This window comes from Haliaeetus leucocephalus, unplaced genomic scaffold (genome assembly GCF_000737465.1).
Source record: "Haliaeetus leucocephalus isolate CR32 unplaced genomic scaffold, Haliaeetus_leucocephalus-4.0 Scaffold1, whole genome shotgun sequence".
In the NCBI taxonomy this organism is placed as follows: domain Eukaryota; kingdom Metazoa; phylum Chordata; class Aves; order Accipitriformes; family Accipitridae; genus Haliaeetus; species Haliaeetus leucocephalus.
Window position 1 is genome coordinate 17,528,912 of NW_010972437.1, and position 22,609 is coordinate 17,551,520.

At 53.2% G+C, this 22,609-nt stretch overlaps 1 protein-coding gene across 1 annotated transcript; it reads right to left on the reverse strand.

Moving 5' to 3' along the window:
• Nucleotides 1-1,185: 1,185 nt before the first annotated feature.
• On the reverse strand, nt 1,186-22,068 carry TTLL4 (tubulin tyrosine ligase-like family, member 4). Its single transcript, XM_010568159.1, has 19 exons — nt 21,831-22,068; nt 20,115-21,483; nt 19,309-19,418; nt 18,818-18,881; nt 16,987-17,111; nt 16,475-16,585; nt 15,415-15,491; nt 14,307-14,501; nt 14,141-14,223; nt 12,344-12,472; nt 11,577-11,699; nt 9,956-10,054; nt 9,247-9,381; nt 8,378-8,515; nt 6,414-6,516; nt 5,601-5,811; nt 3,244-3,314; nt 2,565-2,647; nt 1,186-1,750 (listed from the first exon to the last, which is right to left on the reverse strand). Exons 2-19 carry the CDS (start codon nt 21,437-21,439, stop codon nt 1,609-1,611), a joined length of 3,324 nt encoding a protein of 1,107 aa, XP_010566461.1. The 5' UTR covers nt 21,440-21,483; nt 21,831-22,068; the 3' UTR covers nt 1,186-1,608.
• Nucleotides 22,069-22,609: the final 541 nt, after the last annotated feature.

Consider the following 22,609-nt stretch of genomic DNA (forward strand, 5'->3'; position numbering starts at 1 on the left):
ATCCCATGGCAGGAAGGAAGAGGAGGGATGAGGCAGGGGGCTTGGTGCTGGGGCCAGGCCAGCAGGATGGGGGTGACATGAGGACACAGCAGCTGCCCCAGTCTTGGACAGCCCTTGCCCCACAGCGGTGCAAGGGGTGGGATGGGGCCGGACCCTTACAGCTGCGCTGAGCTGGGCAGCCTGGCTCCAGCCTGGCCACTGCTGGGTGCTGGCAGCAGAGAAGGCAGCAGGCATCTCCACTTGCGGCGGCTATTTTCAGGTGCTGGAGAGAAGCCGAGGAGCGATGAGATTGTCACCAAGGAGACCAGAGAAACAGGGCCCAGCTCCGGGCAGCAAGGGGCTGTGGGGAGAAGAGAGGGGAGGGAAGGGCTTTCTGCAAGCCCCAGGGCCCACACATGGGGCTCAGCACCTCCCCTAGCCCTAAACAACCCGCCCAAATGCCCAACATCCCCCTGCCGGGCTGGGGGAACATAACCCAAAACCAGCAAGGGAGAGCTCAGGGGACCCAGCCCTTCCTTCCCCTGCTGCAAGGCTGGGCTGCTCTGTCCCCCTTGACTAATGATCTGCGGGAGAGTCCCCAGGACATAAAGCAGACCCCAGGCCCCAGCAGCTATGCTGGGACCCGCTCCACCACGCAGGGGGGCACACTTACCTGCCATGGGGCTGCAAGAATGACCCCCAGCTCCGGGAAGGACAGGGGAACAGCAGGGTGGTGGCACAAACCCTGCCTGTACCAGAGCCTGGTGAAGCATGGGGAGAGCAGAGCTGCCCCGCAGGTGCAAACAGGTCAGGGAAACAGAGGCATATGGAGGCCAGGAGAGCAGCTGAGTGCTAAACTTTAATAGAAATCCTTGAGAAATGATGAGAAAATAGAGAGCAGAGCCCAGGAGAAGAGCACCAGCCTGCAGTCCCTGCACACATGCTGCAGGTCACCTGGGAGAGCCGACAGCCCAGAGTAGATGGTCCCTCCCTGGTAGCCCTACTGTCCCCACAACAAATCGGAGCTACGCTGGTACCCATGGTCTCTCTCAAGTAGCGATGTGCAAGCCCAAAGTTTCCCCCAGGCCCTGAGGCTGGGGGAGGTCAGGATGTTGGCACAGGTGTTCAGAAAGGATGAAATGGGTCGGTTGAAAGTCCCATGCCCTCGTCCTTCCAGAGGAGCAGGGTGGTGGCTGGGGACTTTTCTCCAGGAGCCAGGCTGCAGCAGGGCAGAAGCAGACTTGGCTCCCAGCGGCTCAGGACAAGCACACAGAGACACAGGCAAGTAAGGGCTCAGCCTGTGCTGGTTGGGGATGGGAAACCCAGGCTGGCTCCAAGCTCAGCCAGCTCCCACGCAGTAAAGAAACCGCCACCACCACATCAGGCTTTAAGAGCAGCCTAGAACAAAGGCCAGACAAACCCCACTTCCTCAGGCTTTGCCATCTGTTTTAAAAATGGAAGTCAAACAGCTCTCCTCTTTGCCCAGTAAAACATTCCTCTCTAAAAACAGCCCCACAAGTAAGTGTGCAGCACAGAGGGCTCCCACAGTCCTTGCTCTCCGGAGCCAGCTCCTGTCTCTTCCTTTGAGGTAGGTTGGGTCGTCCCCAGGGAGGGACAGCAGCTGCCTGGTCATATCACCAGGGCAGTGTCTGAGAGACAGCCAGCAGGTTTCTGGTCGGCTCCATCAGCGCACTTGTTGAGAGGTAAGCTCTGAGTAGGGCTGGGCTCCAGGCATCTTGTGAGGCCTTCATCAGCTGAAGGGAGGAGTGTGCTGCAGGAGAAAGGAGACCCCATGCTGCTTAGGAACAGCGAGAAAGGATCAAAAGGGCCATGGTGCAACATTCACCTGCAGTAGCATTATACACAGATTTGCAGACAGGGCTGCCAGGCTCACCTACTCCATTTCCCATCCCAGGCAGCACCACTCACCCCAACAGACATCCAAGACATTGATGGGACTTCAGGGTCACAGCTTGATCTCCCTGCCTGCACGTAAACCCAACTCCATCTTGACCTGGGCACAGGAGCAGGGATGCCTTTCCCTTAACACCCAAGACCAGGGGTGTGCCTTCCCTCCACTTTGGCTCACCCAGACGAACCCCAGTCCTCCAACTCTCCAAAGGAAGCTGTTGGGGCCAGCAGCACCCATTTTGCAGCCCAGCTTTGCTCGGGGAAGCTGGCAGAGGCCTGCCTGCTCCCCCAGACCCTTGCTGCAGCTGAGAGCCTCTGCTCACTGCTGGTCACATCAGAGCCCACAGAATTGGTGCAGGTCCCTGTGAGGAACATCTTGTCAGCATGTCCTGACCATGACAACCCCAAACATCACCCAGTCCGGCTGTTCCGAGCCTTACTCCCACCCGAGCTGGGCATACAGTGCCAAGGAGACATGCCCTGTCGCACAGACAGCATGCCAGCCCGACCAGTTGGCTCTTCAGAGAGCAGAGGCTGGCTTCAGAGCCTGCAAGCCAACCTGTTTCTCTCCCCTTAAACAAAGCTGCTTTCCCTGCTGCCAGTTCTCTCTCAGCAGGACACCAGTCCTAAAGCCACACTGAACACCATGCACGTCACGGCCAGTGCAAACTCACCCCAGCCTGCCCAGTTCCAGTTTGCTGAAGCCATTTGATTGAACGCTGCTCCTCTGGAGGAAGAAAGACTTTGGCAACGACCACTGCAGGAGGAGAGAAAGACAACCAAATGGCTATTTAAGTCGCAGCAAAAATCCCTCAAGCCTGCTGGGCTCTGCCATAGGCTGCCCTAGTGCGCTTCAGCTTGAACTGCCTCACACTGCTGTGCATCGTCACTGCCACCAGACTGTTCCCAGAATAGCAAACAGAGCAGTCTTTGCTCTCTGCTTAATGAATCCCTGTTCTGTAAGTGGGAGCAGAGCATCTCGAGGTCAAAAGAGTGGGTTTCTTTCACTGGATCAGCCTGCTGGTAAGGCACAGGAGTGACAGACGGAGATGGCTCCCTTGCGGAGGGGAATAAAGGGCAGGCGAGGTGCCAAATATGTAGGGCTGTGCCCAGTGCACCCAAGGATATTCAGATGTGAAGTACTTGCAAATCTGATATACTGGGAGGACTTCATGTTGGTGGGAGATAGAGAAGCGTGGGTTTTTCCAGACTTCCCGAGGCCTTGTTAGAGATGGAAGAAGAGGGCAAACAGGTAGGGCAGGAGCCACAGGAAGCAGAACAAGCAGGCTCTCTGCCTAACTCTTCCCAGGCAAACCAACCACCTTTCCCTAGCTTACCCATAGCCATACGCACCATCTGGGTCAAATCCGTCCCTGCCCCAGTGTGGTACCCTTTGACACACCAGTTCCTCAGTAGCTCCAGACCTGGGAATTGACAGAAAAGACAAGAAGCAAGAACAACCAACCAAGTTTGCAGAGAGTTAAGCCTTCCCAGCTTGGGGCACACAAATATGCTGCACCAAGTGAACTGACTGCGCAGTACATACTATGCAATAACTACCTGAACACGTGCCTGAGCCCCAGCAAACATGGGGTAAACCAAGGGCATTCACCCTTTGTATGAGCAAACACTAGCGAGTGCCAACACATGGGCTGCTGCAGTGCCTACCTTCCTCCCAGGGAGCCAGACGCACCGTGCAGCAGGCTCAGCTAAGCAGGGAAACTGGGGCAACACGGGATTTGCCGAATTAGACAAGACTGGCTGTCCCCCTGAGCCCGGTGCCTGCCAACGGCAGCACCTGATTTGGGCTGCACCGGTTAAAGTTCCTATAGTGCAAATGTAGAGCAGCTTTGCTGTCACCAGCCCCTTTCCCAGAGGAGGGCAGTTCTGGCAACCTCCACCTTGCACGGCACTGATTGGCTGCAGCATCCCAGCGCATCACCTTCTCCCTGCACAGATCCATTCGGAGCTCGATGTGGGCTGAGACCTGGTCTCCATCCCTGACAGAGGGTGAGGCTGGCACAGACCAAGCTCACTAGTGGTGTGACTGGAAGGGACTGTTCCTCCAGCCACATACAAGACGTGCTGCTCCAGAGCACAGTGAGGTCACCTTGAAGCAGAGCCATGTGTCCAACTGCACTGAACAGGCTCCACTTCCTCCAAGGCCTCCTGCTAGCTGTCCCCACTACAGCCAAGCTCCCTGCTCCCTGCTAACCCAGAAATATTGAGAAATCCAGGACCGCTCTCTTCCTGTTTACTTTTTTAAGGGCCTTAGAGCCATAGCACAAGCTAAGGTGCCTTGAGATTTAAGAACCAGCACAGCAATGGCCAGGAACTTGATGCTATCCAGCTGGGGTTACTGTGGTTTGCTATACGATACCAGCCCTGGCTATAGGAGGAATCCTTGCTGTCCAAACTCTGCTCCTCAGCGACCTTTCAGCAAGCCCCAGGACCTTGGAAAAAAACCCCATGTGTTGGGGGCTGAGAAGACCAGGGCAGCTCAGAAGCCCTGCCCTGGCTCTGTGCACCAGCCCGGGCTTTGCACCTTGCTGGCCGGGGAGAGAGGAGGGCTGCGTGGAACATACATGAATGGGAAGGGGCCAGGGGGAGGTTGGGTTTTGCTCAGAGGTGAAGAGCAATGAGGGGGTAGAGCAAATCTGCTCGTTGGGCTGCTTCAGGGAAGGTGGTTCCCTGAACCAGGACCCTGGCCTGAGCAGCAAAGTTCAGGGCAGCACTTCAGTGCGGATGATGACAGGTTCTTTCTTCCAGCTGACAGGAGAGCATCCAGCAAAGGTATTAGCGAGGCAAAGGATGACACATGCTGACAGCGCAGCTGGAGAAGGCTATGAGGTTACTGTGTCTCTCTGTGAAAGACTGTTACTGACCCCTTTGATATTTGCTCTAATACCAGTGAAAAGTGACAAAAGCTTTTTTTTTTCCCCTCTGCATGACAGCCAGGCTAGGAGCACAAATACAGTCATCTCAGTGGAGGGCTCGCTCCTGCAGAAGCCTCTCCAGCTATAATCAGATGCTGGATGGAGAGCCCTGAGCCACAGACTCTTTATGTTCTCTAACCCCTCACACTAGACCTCACTGATCTCTCTCTCCTGAAGAGCCTCTACTGCTGCCCTGATAGAGACAGCCCTGGGTAAGAAGGAATTGCTCCAGCCCAGCTATGCCTCGTTAAAGGATGTTTTTTATTAAAATACAGAGTTGTGTCCTGGAAAGGTGGAAATCATAGCCAGATTTCTAGTGTTTAGGAAAAAATTTCTCTGTGTGCACGCTGACAGTTTTTCATCAATTAGAAAGCAGCAGGAGACCAGGGAATAGGCCCAATTTTTCCTTCACTTCACAGATCACCTGTAAGGAGCAAAGCCTAGCAACTCCAGCTATTCCTCCCTCAAAAGAAGGCAGAGGAACACAGTAAGAGGCCAGAGCTACAGGCTGAAGGCAGAAGCCCAGCCTGCTTCAGCCCCAGGGCACCTAGAAGTGATGGTGCTGTGTTTACCAGAACAGTCAGCACCTCTGATCAACTCAGAATAAGCTTTTCGTGATATTTGAAGCAGTCTGGGAGGGTAACACATTTCCTGTGGCTAGTGTGCAGGCAGGCAGCACTCCCTCAACATGCGTAGCTCAGAAGTCTCCCATGACTGCCGGCAGGCAGCCTGCCTGACTCAGGTGCCTGTGCCAGGCTCTCAGATGGCAGTTACCTTTGTGTTTATTCAAGTAGTATTTGAGCTCCCACTGGGTCACCAGGATGTTGAAGTAACGAGGCTGCTCGAAGAAGCGCAGGTACCGCATGGAGATGTGGGTAGGGAACACCCGCTCGAACTGCCCACGCCGGGAGTACTCATCCTCTGTCTCCACCAGGATGCGAACATCATCTGGGGTCAGGATGTCCAAGACAGAAGAATAAAAATCCTGCAGATAAGACCAATGCAGGGTCAGGGAGAACTGAACTACAGTTTGTCGGTCCCCCTTCTCACCTTCCCACTCCTCAGACCCTCTCAGGGAGAAGTCTCCATGTGTCTGAGATCTTGGGACACAGACCATGTGGAAAATGAAGAAATCTAGGCTCAGTGGTGACATCAACACTGCACAGAGCTGAGAACATGCCCCAATTCTGCAGCCCAACCTCTCTTACAGACGCTGCCAGGTGGCACACAAGGCAAGCATCCCTGCTAACCTGCATGGGGTCAGCAGGCAAAGGCTATGAGAGCTGCGCAGAGACACAAGGAGGAAAAGGCAGTGCTCAGACCCTGTTTGGGGACTGGTGAGTAACATGCCCCTCAGCACATGCCTATTTTAATGTAAAGATGAGCCAGTGCAGCAGTGGCTTAAGCAAATCCAATTTATTTCTGACCAGCTGTTTTGTAACCCACTGGAGCTCAAGTGCTCCCCATCATCTGGCTGTCCCCACAGAGGAGCACAATCTGGAGAGGAACATGGGAGAAAACATGTGGGACTGGTTGGGACAGTGGCTTGGCAGGATGGCACAAGTATCAGAGGAGGTTGTGTCATACCTGGTCAGGTATCTTCTGTGTCAAGTAATAGGCCTTCTTCATCTTCTCTGCTATGAAATGCTCAGGTGCTGCCTTGGGCTTCTCCTTCAAAGCACTGCCCAGACTGAGGACACAAGAGGCAGTAGAGCATTTAGGCAGAGAAGACAAAGTTCTGTCATGGCAGAGCTGCTCCCAGCAACTTCTGTGAGAGCAGTGACACCCTCAGGAAAATGCCATGGAGGAGAGAACACTTCCTCCAAGGATTTCACTAGTTCCAAGATCAGTGATGCACCCACAGCTTTGTGCATCAGCACAGGACCCAGGAGGGATGTGGGCAGGGGAACAGGGAGGGCCCTGCCAGCTCCTCGCTAAGACATTTCAGTGTTCCTTCAACCAAAAGGTGAACCATCATCTTACACCCATATAGGATGCAAGAGGGCCAAAGACACACCATGACCCGATTCACAGCACTTGAAGCCTGGTGGGATTTCATGTTTACATCCCACTTGGAACGCAGCTTCCTAACTGCAACCACAGGGCTGGGGGTACGAGTACTCAGTACTGGTACTGTGCAAGGAAGGAGAGAACTCTTAGATCAAAAAATTCCTCCTGCAACACCCAAGACTGCTTAAGACTCGAATTCAGCTCCAGCTCCACAGGCCATGGGAAATCCTGGCTTTTGTACAATCTGACCAGCAACCATCTAAACTATTCCTAAGCACCCAACTGAACCATTTGGGGATGCCAGAGTCTGGGAGATACTCGTCCAACATCTTGTAACCCTTATATCAACACAGCTAAGTTGTTCTTCTGCTGCAAAAATAATTAGTTGTGTGCAGATCCAAACAGGGAGAGCAGAGCCTTGAGGCTGAGCAGAGCCTAGAGGCTGCGCTGCATTGTGCTTGGGGAACATATAGATCTACTGGAATTATGCCCATATGCAAAAAACCCCTTCATATCCTTTCCAGGGCAGGAGATATGGTTAAGCAAGCTTGCCCCTGGATGCAGGAACTCTGGTAATGCATGATCTGAACCATGTTAAGGATCCGCTTAATCCCCTGCAGGTCCTTCCGAGGACACCTGCCCTTCAGCACCTCTGTCACAAGCCGCAAACGAGCGTGTGATCAAAGTGCCGCAGACTGGCTGGCGAGAGCTCCCCGGCTAGAACAGGCCCGCGCTCCAAGCTTCTCCCTTCGCTGAAGGCACAGGGCAGGTGGAGGGCAAGAGTCCCATTTTTCAGCATGCCCACACATCAGGGTGTGCTGATGCTCATCCCAGCAAGCTGCTCCTTCAGTGACATACGGCCAGCAGCCACTCTGCTACAGGGAACAGGACTGGCTTCATCCCACTGTCAGGTTTGAAACCAGTATAAGTCCAAGCTGTGGTGAAACACAGAAGGAGCAGGGGCCTGGGTGGACACATGCCCAAGAATTAGCCTTATGCAAGAAACAGTCATGTTAGCTGCAAGGTAAGGCTGTGCATACCCCAACCCATAGGTCTACAGCCTTTGACACCTGGAGTGCTGCCTAAGGAACAGATCACTCCAGCCTTTGCAAAATAACAGGTGCTCTTCTTGCTCAAGGCAGCAGCATGTCAGCCCTGGGGTAGAGGGTAAGCGGATCCAGACCCAACACAGCCAGCCAGCCCTCCAAGCAAACGGAGAGGCAGTGAGGCTCAGCATTGCGTTAGTTCTGGCAGGGGGGAAGAGGAGAGAGCACAACTCGACTAACTGCAGAGCAAGCACAAATTATGCTGGCCTCACTTCCAACTATGGACTTGCAGAGAGGGCATAAATCCTTCTGCCTTGAAGAGACTGCAGGAACCAGATACCCAAGCAATGATGCAAGTCCCTCAGACCCATAGCTGAAGGACCAGCAAGCACAGGCTCTCAACAGCATAGGAACTAGCGTTTGCCAGGCTGCAAGCAGCCCCCAGATGAAATCCCCCAAGAGAAAAGCCTGCCTCTGACAGAGAAGGGGGCTGACCTGCAGGTAGAGCCACTTCTTGTCTGTGGCCTTGAGACCATGCTGTCCGTGCTGGGCAGAACAAAGCCAGCGAGGTTGAGGAGGTCCCGGATCATCTGGCCCTTGATGCTCACGTCCAGTGGGGAGTTGGAGTGGAGGCTGTGGGGAAGAAGCATCACTGAGTGCTAGAATAGAGGTGCTGAGCCTCACAGCCTCTAGATCACTCCCCGGGTTAATACTGACCAGGATACAAAACCCAGACTGTCCCTCACCTCATCACAGACAGCCAGGAGACATTGAGAGAAAAATCCTGACAACAGCTCTTTGAATAGGGGCTCCCCACCAGAAACAGTTAATTTCTCCACCTCTTCCCAGATTTGCCGGAAACCAGCAAACCCATCCCCAGAGCCCTGTGTGGGACCACAGCTCTGTGTCCAGCTCATGCCCATCCACTCTTGCAGGCAGGAGAGGCTGTACTGAGGTACACTGCAGCTCCCAGCCCTGCCTGCACAGCCAACACCGCGCGGCCGGGAGCTGTCAGCAAGCAAGCAACAGTGCACAAGGCAGTGGAGCTGCAGATCACTTCTGCCCACGCAAAGAAGAAATCTCTGCCATTACCCGTTCCCTATATGACACATCCCTCCTTGGCCTTCCTTTTTTAACATACTCTTCCCTGGCTCTAGCTGGAGCATGCCCAGTGAAGCTTTCTGAGCTGCCGATAGATGTTGCTTTCGCAGACAGGGAGGACTTTGATTCCTGCAATCTGGAGAGGGAGGCTTCAAAGCCCACAGTCTTTCAGCACAGGGTGGAGGGGACATCACAAGCCAAATTCACTTTGTGGTAAAAGAAAGGCCATTATCCACTCTGTTGTGGCTCAGAATCTGCTTTACCTTGGGGAAATGTTGACCTCTAAGATCCAGGGCTTGAGGTTTTCATCCAGCATGATATCAAACCCAAACAGCTCATGGCAACAATACGGCCGCCGCACGTACATCTTCACCAGGCTGTTCACGTAGGGCTCAGATCTGCAAGCCAAGGAAAAAAATGCTTGTTTCCAACAGTCAGACAGCAGAGCTCTGGCTGTTCAAGGCACATGCTGCCAGTTCTAAGAGCGTATGCAGCCACATGCTGTGGGAGCGGGTGGGCTGAGAGACCAACTCAGGCCTGTGAGCTGCTGCTGCTGCACTGCGTATGGATCCAGCATTGCATCCTGAGCATCCCTGCTCTGTCAGGCAGGATCTGCCTCTGAACACAAGATCCATCCTGCACCAGGGGACCTTTCTTCTCAGGCACCCTGGCCAAGCAGGGAAGTGGGTGGCAAGCTGTGCAGAGTATTGGGTACACCGCAGCCTCCTGACCTCCTCCCCTGCACTGCAGGCAGACCCAGGAAATGTAAGGTCTATTTACCCATTGCAGCTACTGCAGCATGAGCATAAGTAACAGTATGAAAGGAAGGATCCAGAGAGAAATACTGAAGCCAAAAGAAGTGGTAGCATTTAGATTAAGAGCAAAAGCACTGGGCTGACAGGGGACTGGAGAGCCAAAGGGGCCAGGGTGCACCCCACAGCCAGGCACAGAGCAAGGGGCGCCAGGACTCACGCAATGATGGTTTTGATAACGATGTCTTTAATCTTCTCCCAGATGGCCTCGCTATTAACTCCCTTCTGGGTCAGGTAACTCCAGAGAGCTTTGAGTGCCCTGGGAGAGAAAAAGCAAAGGAGGTAGCTCTGTAGCCTCTTGCTGCCCAGCCCTGCAAGGGGAGTCAAAGCAGCAGAGGAGAGCCTTGACAAAGCTCTTCCCTGGCACGGCCACCCTTCTGCCATCCTCAAACCCCTCAGCTCCTGGTCGCTGCCCTCCGCAGCCTGGCCGCTGGTCTTGTAGGCCCAGCTACTAGGAACATAAATCTGTCATAGACTTGTCCCAGCACTGGAGTAGTAAGTCCCAAATTAGCACATGAGCAAGGTAAGTCAGGCCCAGATCTTCTCTTCCCTCCCCCTCGGTGTCCTCAGCAAACCTCCCCTTCCTGCAGGCCTTCCCCCGCAGCACTACAAAGCAGCTCAGCAAGAATCCAGCAAGACCCCCGTAAATCTTTTAGCTAGAGCCATTTCACCAAGGCTTCGGGTGCGGAGAAAATTTTTTTTAAAACATGGAGAACAAGATGGTAGGGGGGAGCATCTTTGCTTTTATAGGAGTTTCCCACACCACACTGAGCGTTGCAAGCTACCCTGACACTAAGCCAAGGATGCTCAGATATTGCTCAAGTGACTGTGTGGCTAATGTCCAGGAATCCAAAGGTCATGCTTCCTGCATACAAGAGATGGAGCAGATTACAGCCACTCTCATCTTTAACGTGGGAGCAGCCAGCTTTGACTTGCATGGCGGTACCAAAAACCCACACAATCCCACCCCCATGGGATTTCAACTGCTGGGGGACAGCAGCCCCTTCTCAAAGTCCCAGTAGAGGAACAAACCACTGTGCAGCAGGTCCGTGTTTGAGAAAGCAATCCTACCACAGCAAACCACCTTCTGCAGCTCCCTTTGAAGTGAAGTAGCCCTGCCCAGACCCATGAATTGAGAACTCTATCCTGCACTATTTTTAAAAGAGTTCAAACACAGCTATGGAATCAGAGACAAGTGCCTGGGGCCTTGGATCAGTCCACCCATGGAACAGCAGAGAACAGGAACTCCTGCAAGACTGCAGCCCACCTCCCAAATGCCTAGAAATGGCACCGCTGCTCCTATTCACACTAACACACAAATTATCAGTTATGCACCAGGACTGTCCCTTTCTCTGCCTCCATAGGGAAGTCAAGAGTGAGATGGGCAGAAGCTCCCATCTAGCCAATTTAAGCATCACAATTACCCATTCAAGTTCTAACAGCAAAAAATCAGATTCTGCTTTAACCACATCCCATTGCCCCTGCAACAGGGCAAGGGGATGAATGAGCACAGATAAGAGCAGCTTTGGAAGCAGGGAACAGCACAGACACAGGCGGGATGAACGGCAACCACAGCCCAAGCAGCAGCAGCCAGGATGAGTCACAAGCCAGGGAGACTGCCAAGATTCCATCGACACTAACCCATGCTAAAATCACTCTGCTTCTCCAGTTTCCCCAAGAGGGAGCAGACAATACAGGAAGCACCTTCAAGTTTTGGGTTGGAATACTGAAAAGACTGACTTAACAGGGAATAGAATAACTGCCCTAAAAACAGCACCTACCATTTGTGTCCCTGACAAGCAGTCTCATCCGAGTTGGACTTGTACTCCGTGTTCTTCTTGTTCACGCTGTAGTTGGTCAAGTGCACGAACTTGTTGCTGAGGCTCTTCATTGAGGAGGAATACCTGGATGAGACAATAGGAGCACAAGCAGTCAGCTTGAACTGGCTGCCCCCAGGCCCATGGGGCAGACAGAAACTCTGTTCTCATCTCAGACCACTCTTGGCCATCCACCAGCCCTGCTGCCTCCCTTTCCCAGGCTGCCTGGAGCTCTCTGTCCCCATGGGCCCAGAGCTGATGGGACAAAGCATGAGACACAGAGCAAGCTGCCTTGGGGCAGTGAGATGCAATCCCACCCTCACAGCATGTCCTTAAGAAAAGACCAGAGCATCGGTGAGCAAAAGCACTGATGGAACTGCAGCAGTCCGAGGCAATACAGCCAAAACTGGAAGAAACATCTCAGTTTCTGGTATGCCAGCTCTTATGCAGTATGAAGCACAGACAGCATATTTCAAGAACTGCTTTACACTGAGCTGATCTTGCCTTGGGAAGCGCAGATGAACAAAGCATCGTCTCAGATTCCCTTTCAACACTGCCACCTGCAGTGACCCCATGTGTTTCCAGACTGCTTCTTAAGCAAGCAAACTACAGCTTTAAGCATCACTGTATACAGGACGACACCCTCCTGCCCCAGCCGAGGCCGGTACCACAGTCACACATGCCTCAGCGCTGAGGTCGCCCCCCCAGCACTGCTCTCCTGTACAACCTACTTGCAGCTAGCAAAGCGAACTAATCCATCCTTGAACAGGTAGACCCTGAGGGGGTCGTAGCAAGTGACGTAAACGTAGATCCTCAGGTCAAACTTCTTCCCGCCAATGAGGTAGGGTTTGTGCAGATATCTGCAGAGGGAAGCAAGGACCGGGGAAGGGTTATGATTTCCATGTGCAGGAACATCTTTAGCCCCCACCTCAGAAGACTTGGCAAAACCAGGCATCAAGGCAGAAGCCCTTTGGCACAGCATTTCCAAGTTAAATGCATCACAGTAAAAATGAGAGAGAAAAAAGCTCTCCCATGCACAGGAAGATCCTGCAGCACATGAGCAGTATACCCCTCTGCTCAGTTCCATTTTGAAGAGATTTTCCCTGGCTCTAAAGCACAGTAGCTTTTCTACACCCACAAGACTGATCACAATATTCAGGAACATCTAAGACATGCAGTGGGCCACAGATGGTTTGGTTCAGTGAGCAGAAACAGTTGGAAATTTTCATCCAAATCATTTATTATTTGCCCCAGAAGTTCATGATTTTCCGTAGGAAAGCTTATCACTTTGCACGGGAAGCGGACAGGGAGAACAGACAAGCCAACACAGCAGTTCCCTGTCTGCCAAACACCAGACAGTTTTCCTGCCCTCACAAGAACTTTCCCAGAAAGCAGCCTCAAACCAAGATAAGCTATTCCATTTTTCTGCAAAAGGAAAAGGAGATTCTGAAAATCCTGTTATTTCAAGAAAATCCTTTGACCAACATCCACACACACAGAGGCCACACACACTGACTCATTCCAACTTGGATAAGAACAAATCTTTGACAATTGCCACCTCTTCCCTGGGACTTCTCTTCCGACTGTGCTTGTGGGCACTGGATAAGGTTTGTTTGCCTCCAGAGATGTCAAACCCCAGAGTACAAAGCAGTGGGAGCAGGATCACAGCAGAGCTGAAGCTGATCACCTGACAGACAGAAGCTCCAGAAAGCCCATGGAGCCAGTTTGTACCCAAGACCTCAAAAATCTACGCAGAGACAGCAGCACTCTGATAAGCCCAGCCGCAGCTGACAGAGCCAGACTTCCAGCAGCAGTATTACAACCAGGCAGTCGAGAAGTTTCCAGATGAAAATCAGGTGCTTCTGCTCTGCCACACAGTGGCAGCGGCCCATATCTGGCCAGAGACGCTAGGAGGTCCCAGGCTATGTGTCAACCTTGCTTTCCCTCACTGTCCTGGTTTCAGCTGGGATAGAGTTAATTGTCTTCCTAGTAGCTGGTATAGTGCTATGTTTTTGAGTTTGGTAGGAGAAGAATGTTGATAATGCTGATGTTTTCATTTGCTGCCAAGTAATGTTTAGACTAAGTCAAGCTTCTCATGCCCAGCCAGCAAGAAGGCTGGAGAGGCACAAGAAGTTGGGAGGGGACACAGCCAGGACAGCTGACCCAAACTGGCCAAAAGGGGTATTGCGTACCATGTGACGTCATGCCTACTATATAAACTGGGGGGAGTTGGCCTGGGGGGATCGCTGCTCGGGAACTAACTGGGCATCGGTCATTGAGTCATGAGCAATTGCATTGTGCATCACTTGTTTTGTATATTCCAATTCTTTTATTATTATTATTGTCATTTTATTATTGTTATTATTTTTTTTTTCCTTCCTGTCCTATTAACCTGTTCTTATCTCAACCCATGAGTTTTACTTTTTTTCCCCGATTCTCTCTCGCATCCCACTGGGTGGGGGGAAAGTGAGTGAGTGGCTGCATGGTGCTTAGTCGCTGGCTGGGGTTAAACCATGACACTCGCTCACCTCTGTACCAGCAGCGGTCTCCTTTTGGGGAGCTGGCTCCATTTGTGGATGACCTGGATACCAATGCCTCTTGCTGATGCTGGCTGCAAAACACCAACAAGAAGGGATCAGATCTTCTCCCTACAGCTACAATGGGACAGAGAATTGAGCTCTGCTTTGCACTCACTGGTTTCACAATCCATTTCTGGTGGCTAGCTCCTTCCTCCCATGCTTTCCTGAGTAATTTGATGTCCTGGGGCAGGATGAAGGACTGGGGGAAGAAGTTAAACTCCTTCTTCCCACAGCGAGCCTGCATCTTCAACAGGTTGCGCCACAGACGGTCCTTTCTCCCAATTTGAAATGAACCGGGGAAGTGGTTTAGCTGGAAAGGAACCCAGATGCTGTGAGATCTCCCTGCCCATCCCTTGCTGCTCCCTGGCCAGAGGATACACCCTTTCTGAACACAGTGCAGGGTAATGCTCTTTGCTCCCCTCCCAGGATTGCATCAAGATAGGACCCACCTGCTCCTGAAGCTTTGCAGGGATAAACACCCACACGGTGACCCACACCAGCTACAAAGCCAGCAGCTGCCACCTCATCCCTTCTGATGTCTGAACAGCTGCAGAGCACTAACCCCCAGCCTTTGAGCTTCCTCTGGCAGTATCCTCCACCCCAGTGGTTTCTCTCTTGCTTCTAAACTGTATGCCAGAGTCCTGCCCATGCAACATAAGCTCTGGGGACAGAAAGACCCCACAGCAGGACAGGAACACGACTAGAGGCTGCTAGCTTCCAAACCTGGATGCTGCCTCAAAACCAAGCAGTTTGGAGCATGACAGCTCTCCAGAACAAATATATGTGTGTGATAGATATCAAACCTCTGGTTCCTCACACGCTCCCCAAGCCATGGGCCACTCCTGACCCTTTTGTGATCTGAGTTAGGTACATCCCCTCTGGCTGCGCTGGCAGGGAGCGCACTGGCCCTACCACTCAGTTCTGCCAGAGGAAGGACTGCTTTAAGCAACAATGACTGAATTTAGATGAGCTCACAAGGGAACACAGCTTGGCTACAGCCTCAATCTGTACAAGAACCACCCTCACAGTGGGGATTCTCACCCAGCTGTGTCTGTCTCTTGGGTTCATCTGCCAGCACAGGAATGCCAGCTGCCATGGTCTGGAAGGGACACTGCAGGGACAGCCTGCACAACAAACACCTGGCCCTGAAAAGAGGGGCACCCAAACTGCTCCCAACATGCTCTCCATGCACGTGAAGGAGGTCAGCCCAAAACATCTCCTACCTTCTGGTGCTCCCTGATAGCTCTGAAGCTGGGGGATTTCATGTGGTGGCCCCAGCAACCCAGCCAGTCATTGCTTTCTGCAGGAAAAACAGAGAAATCCATGACTGAGTACCCTGACACCCACAACACCCTCTCAACCCACCAGCACCCCATCTCCTGGGGCTAGCAGAAGTGTGGCAGGGATGCTGCACAGCAATAGCACAAAGCACTCATACTGGCTACTGCAAGGCTGCCAAACCAAGGGCTATGAGTGGGATCCAGTTAACCAGGTGGGTCATATCCTTGCAAACATGATTGTTGTGGGGATCTGGGCAGACACAGGGTCAAAGGAATGGCTTTAATCCCCCAGCACCCTGACTTCCCTGCTTTACAGCAGGTGAATGAAGCAGTTGGCTAATTGGCACTGCACTGCAGATGGACATGTAGGATTGCAAGACTTCCTAGGTCTTGCTCTGCCCTGTGTGTCCCACTATAGCCCCCAAATTGTCTGCGCAGAGGTCTCCTGATACAAGCAGGAGTACTGCTGGGAGATCACACTCCAGGGTGTGGATCTTAGCTGCAAATGCTCAGTGCTTCCCCAGCCCCAGCTCTCTCCTACACATCTCCTACGCAGCAACAAGATCCCAATGCTAAGAACTCTCTGGCTATGGTCAGAGAGGATGGCTTCTTCCTCAGCACATGCAGACAAGGAACAGCGGCGCTGGGGTTGGCACCAGATGAGTGCCAGCCTCAGAGTGGCAGCACCATCTAGAGGCACCGCTCAAACAAGCCGGAGCACAGCTCTGCTGACCCACACACTGCCTTAGCCCCTGACAACCCAGGAGTAAGTCCTTGCGGCCTATGCCAGAGACAAGCCAAGAGGGAGATCAGGCCCTGTCAGGACCCACAGAACTTGGATATTGCAAGTCAGACAGGCAGAAATGGGAACCCAGCATCCTGCAGTGCCAAGCCTGTATCGCTCCTGCTCTGCTCTTCTCAAGCGGTCTGCCTTCTCATGCCCATGGGCTGGAGGCGAGGGAGGAAATGATGTGTTGGATGCTAACAGCCTCCCACAACTTACTTTTGCTGACTCTGAAGTGGGACCTGCCAACGGTTTGCTTCACTATGTTTGGCGTGACTGTGCACATTTTCCATCGCAGCAGCTTCCTCTGCTCCCAAGGCAGCTTTTCCACTAGGAAGGCAAAAAGATAAGGACAGAATGAAAACAAACACAATACCCAGATTTTCTACAGCTGCACACAGAGAAATTCTTATGGTTTGCTGCACAGGTACCAGGCCTGCAGAGGAGGGTGCGTAGCCCCCTTTGCAGAACTAGCATGGAGCAGAAGATTCTGCGGCTGGGGGAGATTCAGGACACTGGGACATTTGGTGGCAGCCTGACTCATGCTCCAGGCTGTGGGAGCAGCCACCATTTTACTCCAGCCCTTTGGATCTCACAGCAGTGCTGGGTCTCATCACGGGAAGGGTGAAAGGGAGCCACCGCCGGCCAGCTCCTGGCTGTGCGCTGGCACCGCTGCTTGCTAATAATGGGCTGGCCACTCTCACCCTGCATGGCAACAGACCCCAGCTCACCTCTCTCATCCCGAGTACTGAAGTAGATGGTTGGAGGCACATTAGGGAATAAACTGCAGACAAGAGCTGGTTTGAGCACTTTCTCCTGAGCCTCAGCAGGCTGGTCCAGGCCCTCAATGCAGTTCCTAGGAGAGATGAAGCAGTAGGCAGTTGGCTAACAGTGAAAAGTAGGACAGGGGGAAGCCGGAGGGAGCCTTGATCCTGGTATTGGGAATTTGCATCATCGCAACGTGGTGTAAGCAATGGGCACTAAGGTCAGTAACCCAGTCTGCAGTGACAAGGGGGTGAGCTTGCAATGAATGCACGTGCCAAGTGTTGTAACCCCCACTGGTTTTGTGTTTTACTGGGGCAAGGGGTGGAGTTTGTCACATGACAAACCCTATAATCTAGTCCACAGGAACAAGGGGTGGAGGTTGTAATGCATATATGATTCAGCTGCTGTAACCCTCTTGGTTTTGGTGTGTTGCAGAGAAGAGGGCTGGAGTTTTACAGACTGTACACCTTCTTACCACAGCAATCCCTAACACCTGGGAGGAAGGGTAGAATTTATAACATATCTATTAAGGTTGTGATGATGCGAACAGAGTTTATAATGAACATATATTCAAATACAAGCCACTGCAGCCAGTGGAAGAAGCCACACCAGAGAAATCCACCAAGGAACAAAGAGCAGCAAAAGAAAAGGAATCACAACACATTGACCCCAATCTCCCAGGCCACCCCTTGCCTTGCTGAAGGGACTGAGTGTAGCTGCAGCAGGGGGATTGGAGACCGGGACAGGGGAAGAAGAGGCGTTTTCCCTACATCCTTGTATGTATTTTTTTTCAATACCAGAATTGGTAATTAAAAGTTTGTTCATTGGCAATAGATTATGTTGATTAACATTCCCTGGCACAAAACTGGTTTTGCCCGCAACAGACTGAAGGCAGGAGACAGCTGCAAAGGCTTTGAGGCTAGCCCAGCACACAGCATGCACAGAGAAGTGGCCAACATCCCCCCTGTCCCTGCCACAGAAGGCATTTGGCCCAAGCGCTGCTTCTCCCCCATCTGCCACCACAGACCAACCAGCCACGTCCTGCCAGAAACAGCTGCTGGTCCAATTTATGTCACCTCTGCAGGACTTTCACAACCATGTATGCATACCCAGAGCCCTGCAGCACCTTGAGGTTCAACATTTGCTTGCAGGAAGCCTTCCTCATCTCCCAAGTGAGTTATGGCATGATGGAAATCAGCAAGTTGTCAGCAAAGCCCAAGGCAGCCCTGGTGCCATGGGCAGCACAGCTGCAAGGACCAACTCCCATTGTTGGAAGAACAGGTCCCACAAAGGTCTGCCAGGAGTCACAGAGTCAGGGCTCAGATGACCACAGGCTGACCAATCCTCACCAGAGAAACCTCCTTCCAAAATCTAAAGAAAAACCCAGGCTCCAGGATTTTTTTCTAGGATGCAGTGCTGAGACACAAGACCCCAAGGAGCTTTTGCAATCTCTGGCCCAGGACACCTCCACTCTGCTTCATCTGCAAGGCAGCAACACTGCAAGAGCACAGTTTAATCCGGTTAAACTTAACCCAGAAACTGGAAGTGGCAGTGAAATCAAGACCCCTGTTTTGCTGTGGTAGATGCACCATCAGCACTTTGCAGGCTACTGTCTGTAGCAGGAGAGGTAGCTTTGGTCTGCAGTGTAGCAAGGAAGCTCATTTTGCTTGGGAAGCCTGTTGCTACTTTCACTTCATTCCCCCACACACTACAACTCTCCTCTATCACCAGGGAGGGCAAAGACGGACAAGTCTGGACAAAGATGCCAAGTTCAATTTATTATTTACAGCTACTAACCTGGATACAAGAGCCATGGAGCCACTGAATGACACACCAGCGACAGAAGAAGCATCCGAGTCACCTGCAGGAGGGGACAGACTCAAGTTTTGTCTCCGTGGGGAGTGAATGCACACAGAGTTAGGAAGGGAAGAGAAAAAACAAATGCTCCAGGGGACAGACCCTTCCCAGCTGCCCCAAATCCTTGGATCCTGGGTTGTGCCCACTAATTGGTGGCATAAAAGGCAGGGCAGGAGTGGAGCTGACAGCCCTGCACAGAGAGGAGATAGCGGCTAAGTTTTGGAGGGTAGTGGTGAACCCTAGCGTGCTCCCCAGAGGAACCCATGCTGCTACATTGCTTTTGGGTTCAGCACAATCTCTAGGTCATCCTGAAATGACAGCATGAATGTAAGACAGGAGGGCAGCTGTGCTCACCCCCAGCTCCCAGACGGCCCCCACACTCCCCACCTTGAGGCACAGAGCACAGCCCTCCCCAGGGAACCAGCACTCACTGTCCTCATCCTCCTCCCGACTGCAGCTCTCATCCAGGCCATCAGGAAGTTCTTCCTCCGCTTCATCCTGGGGATGGCTCTGCTCCAGCAGCGACTGCTCAGCAGTGACACTAGGACAAAGGGACATCACATCAGAAGGAGTGGCATGGGCTTTCTGGGGCCAAAAGACCAGAAGCCCATGAGGCAGCATGAGAGAATGTGGCAGGGGAGTGACAGCACTGCCCTCCCCACTGCTGATGTACAAGCTCTCATCCCAAGCGAGCAAGATGGAGAGGCCCCAGGGCACCCTGAGAGAGAATATTTTCCAGAGCAGCCAGAAAGAAAGAGGCACAAGGACACCCCCTCCCAGAAGGAGAGCAGGAGCTCCGTGTCCTTGCACCCTCCCTGTCCTGCCTCAGCTTTGCATTCCTTTAGGAAGCCATGTCTCTGCCCAGGAAAGCCTTGCTGGACCTGGCTCGACAGGAGGCTTCACCCAACATACATGCAGAGCCTGTCACAGTAGGCAGGGCCCTGTGACTGTGTGGGGAGTGAGCCAGAAATGCCACATGGCAATTCCACGCTGTGGCTGAAGGAAAAGATGGAAGGGCTCAGAGACACCCTAAGCACATGCATCAAGCTGAGGGTGGCGAGAAGGCTCCCCCCACACCAGGATGCCACAGATGGATTTTGCTCAGGGATGCAGCCCATGGTTATCCTTACGCCATCCCCGTAGTGCCCACAGTGCATCCTCTCCCAACATACACAGATGCAACAGCCGGCCCAGCCCAGCCTGCCACAGCCTCCCTCCTCCTCCTGGCTCTACTTACTCATGCTTTCCCAGGAGCACAGCCTGGGCCCATTTCTCCTCTTTCTCCAGTTGGATGGTGGACATCTGAGTTGCCACTTCAGACACGTCAGCGAGGTGCGGAGCCTCTGCTCTTGCCATCCGGTCCCCGCTGTGCGGGCTCAGCATGCTCACAAGTCTGCAGTCGGCGTTGCAGTCGGGAGAGCCAGCACGTGAGGCCAAGAGATGGACGCTGATACGCTTAGTGCAGACGATGGCACCATCGGTGCCTATAAGGCTCGAGTTACCATTAAGGCGATGGCTACCCAGCTCCAAGTTCAGAGGAGCAATGGTTTCTTTTGGGGTGAGCTGCGCTATGATGTGCTGCCCCCACCTGCTGTTCCAGTTGGACAGGCTGCCCATGTTCGTAAGGCCAGAGCTTTTGACTTCGCGTCCAAAGCCGTTGTGTGTGGCAGTCTGTCTGGCTAGCTGCTGCACAGCCTCCGTGAGGCTGATCTCCGGTTCCTTCTCTTTTAAGCTGTGCGCTCTCCTCTCAGCATCCGCCTGTGAGCACTGGTCCTTCCTGAGAATTGCATTGCTGGGCACAAGGGTCAGGGAGGGGACCACAGTTTGCTCCAGCACAAGGTCATTGCTTTTCACTGCTCCATTGACCAGGCTGCCAGAGGAGCTGTCTCCACCATCCCTGGAGTGCGGCCATGAGGCGGTAGGGAAGCTGTGGGTGTTTTTCACCTTCTTGATTTCCGGTGACTGCAGCAAAGGCACTTTAGCACTGCTCGGCCGTAGGAAGGAGTTGTTATTGAGCACTGGTCTATAGGAGCTGGAAGCCTGCCGACCTGAGCTGAGGGCAGAGCCTTTTACCCCAGTCCCAGAGTGCTCCTCTGCCAGCGCAGGCAGCAGGCAGGGCTCCATCAGCAAGGAAGACATCACCCTTCCTGTGGCAGAGCCAGTGTCCAAAGGGCTTCGGAAAGGAAACCCGTAGGGCTTGGGTCTTAGGCAGGAGCGTCGGTAGAGCAGAACGCTCCCACTCAGGTCCAGGCAGGGCTGGGCCAAGGGCAGGCTCGGGAGGGCGTCTTCACCAGTGTGTGTGTGGCATAGTGACGGTGGACACAAGAAGCAGGATTGCTGCAGAGGTATCCCTGAGGGCAGCAGGCTGCGATCCTGGAAAGCATTCACATACTTCTCTAAATTCCAGACGGGTTTCGCCTGCTGCTGAGCGAGGTGCCAGGCCCGGCGCAGCTGAACTCGCCCTGCCGGAAGGGCGCCTGACTCGAGTCTGATGCTATTCTCCTGTTTGGGGCCCAGATTAGCACGTTCTAGTCCTGCAGAGGCCATGTAGAGCCATAGCATGAGGCACGAGCGAGTCAGTCATCTACAGCAGCATCTTTGCTGGCCTGAAACAAGACGACAGCATGAAAGGCGCTGTTACCCTGGCAGGGCAAAGCACCCAGTCTACTGCCCCAGGAGGGGAGCAGGGTGAGCTGCTTTCTCTGCAGGATGAAAAACCACATCTCCATCTGCTGAGCTCCCCGAGAGTCTCCTGGGACCAAGTCAAAGGAAGAGTTGGTGTCTCACATGAAACCAGAGGATGTGAAGGACGACTTAGAGAGGGCCCTGGGAAAAGTGCCATCCACAGGAAAGCTTTTATCCTGCAAAGGCGCAGGGGTGCCTGGCTGCCAGCCAGGGCCATGGGGCAGCAGCACCAGCACAGCAGTCCCAACTGCAGGGAGAGGCCACCTACCTGCCTGCCTTGGACCCAGCACAGCAGCCGGAGCCCACTCCCATGGGTCTGCATCTCCAAATTGCACCGTGTGCTCCACAACCAGCTCTCCTGACTCCACCGCAAGCCCCAAAACGTCTGCTTCTTTTTCTTCTCTCCACTCCTTAAAGCTTCAGCTCCCAAGGTCACACAACTAGGTGAGAACCTCAGGCCTTGCTTTTAAAAGGAAAACATTTCTCACTTCTGTAACCCCCTGAAAAAGGTCAGTGAGGGCTGAGGACATCCTAAAGAGCTCAGGACTGAGAAGGCAGCAAGGAGCAAACGCAGGGCTGTTCTAACATCAACACCTCGGTTTCCAACAGAGGCTGGCAGTACCATGCACAGACTTTTCTCCCCATTGCAGTGCTACAGAAAAGTCTCTTGCAAGGAGCAACTGGCATACCACAGAGCTGTAGACGTAGGTGTCCTGAATCCTCCTAACGTGAACTATTGCACCATGCCTGTAAGATCCTCTTGCCTGGGGAGAAGGGAAAGTGAAAACAAACCATGTGCCAGGTATTTGTCTTGCTTTAACACATGCCTGGAGGGCCCTGGGTACAGCCGCAATAGGAATTTGTATCCCAAGCAGGCTGGCTGGCTGGCTCGCTCTTCCACCTTCCAGCTCTCACAAGCTTGCATGTTTACGAAGGTTAAGCAGAGCATCAGACATCACCTTCTTAGTTTTCTAAGGGCAGGCTGCAGCAGTTAAAGTGTAGCTAGGAGACCCCAGGGTTGCTCTCTAGCACCATGACAGCAGCTCA

Excerpts from the sequence above, each read along its gene's own strand:
- TTLL4 (XM_010568159.1), bottom strand. The coding sequence starts at position 21,439 with ATGCTATGGCTCTACATGGCCTCTGCAGGACTAGAACGTGCTAATCTG. Across the intron at positions 16,586-16,986 it reads CAGTACTCGGGATGAGAGAG|TGGAAAAGCTGCCTTGGGAG; the intron begins GTGAGCTGGGGT and ends TTGCCTTCCTAG. Across the intron at positions 9,382-9,955 it reads GTTATCAAAACCATCATTGC|ATCTGAGCCCTACGTGAACA; the intron begins GTGAGTCCTGGC and ends CTTGGCTTGCAG.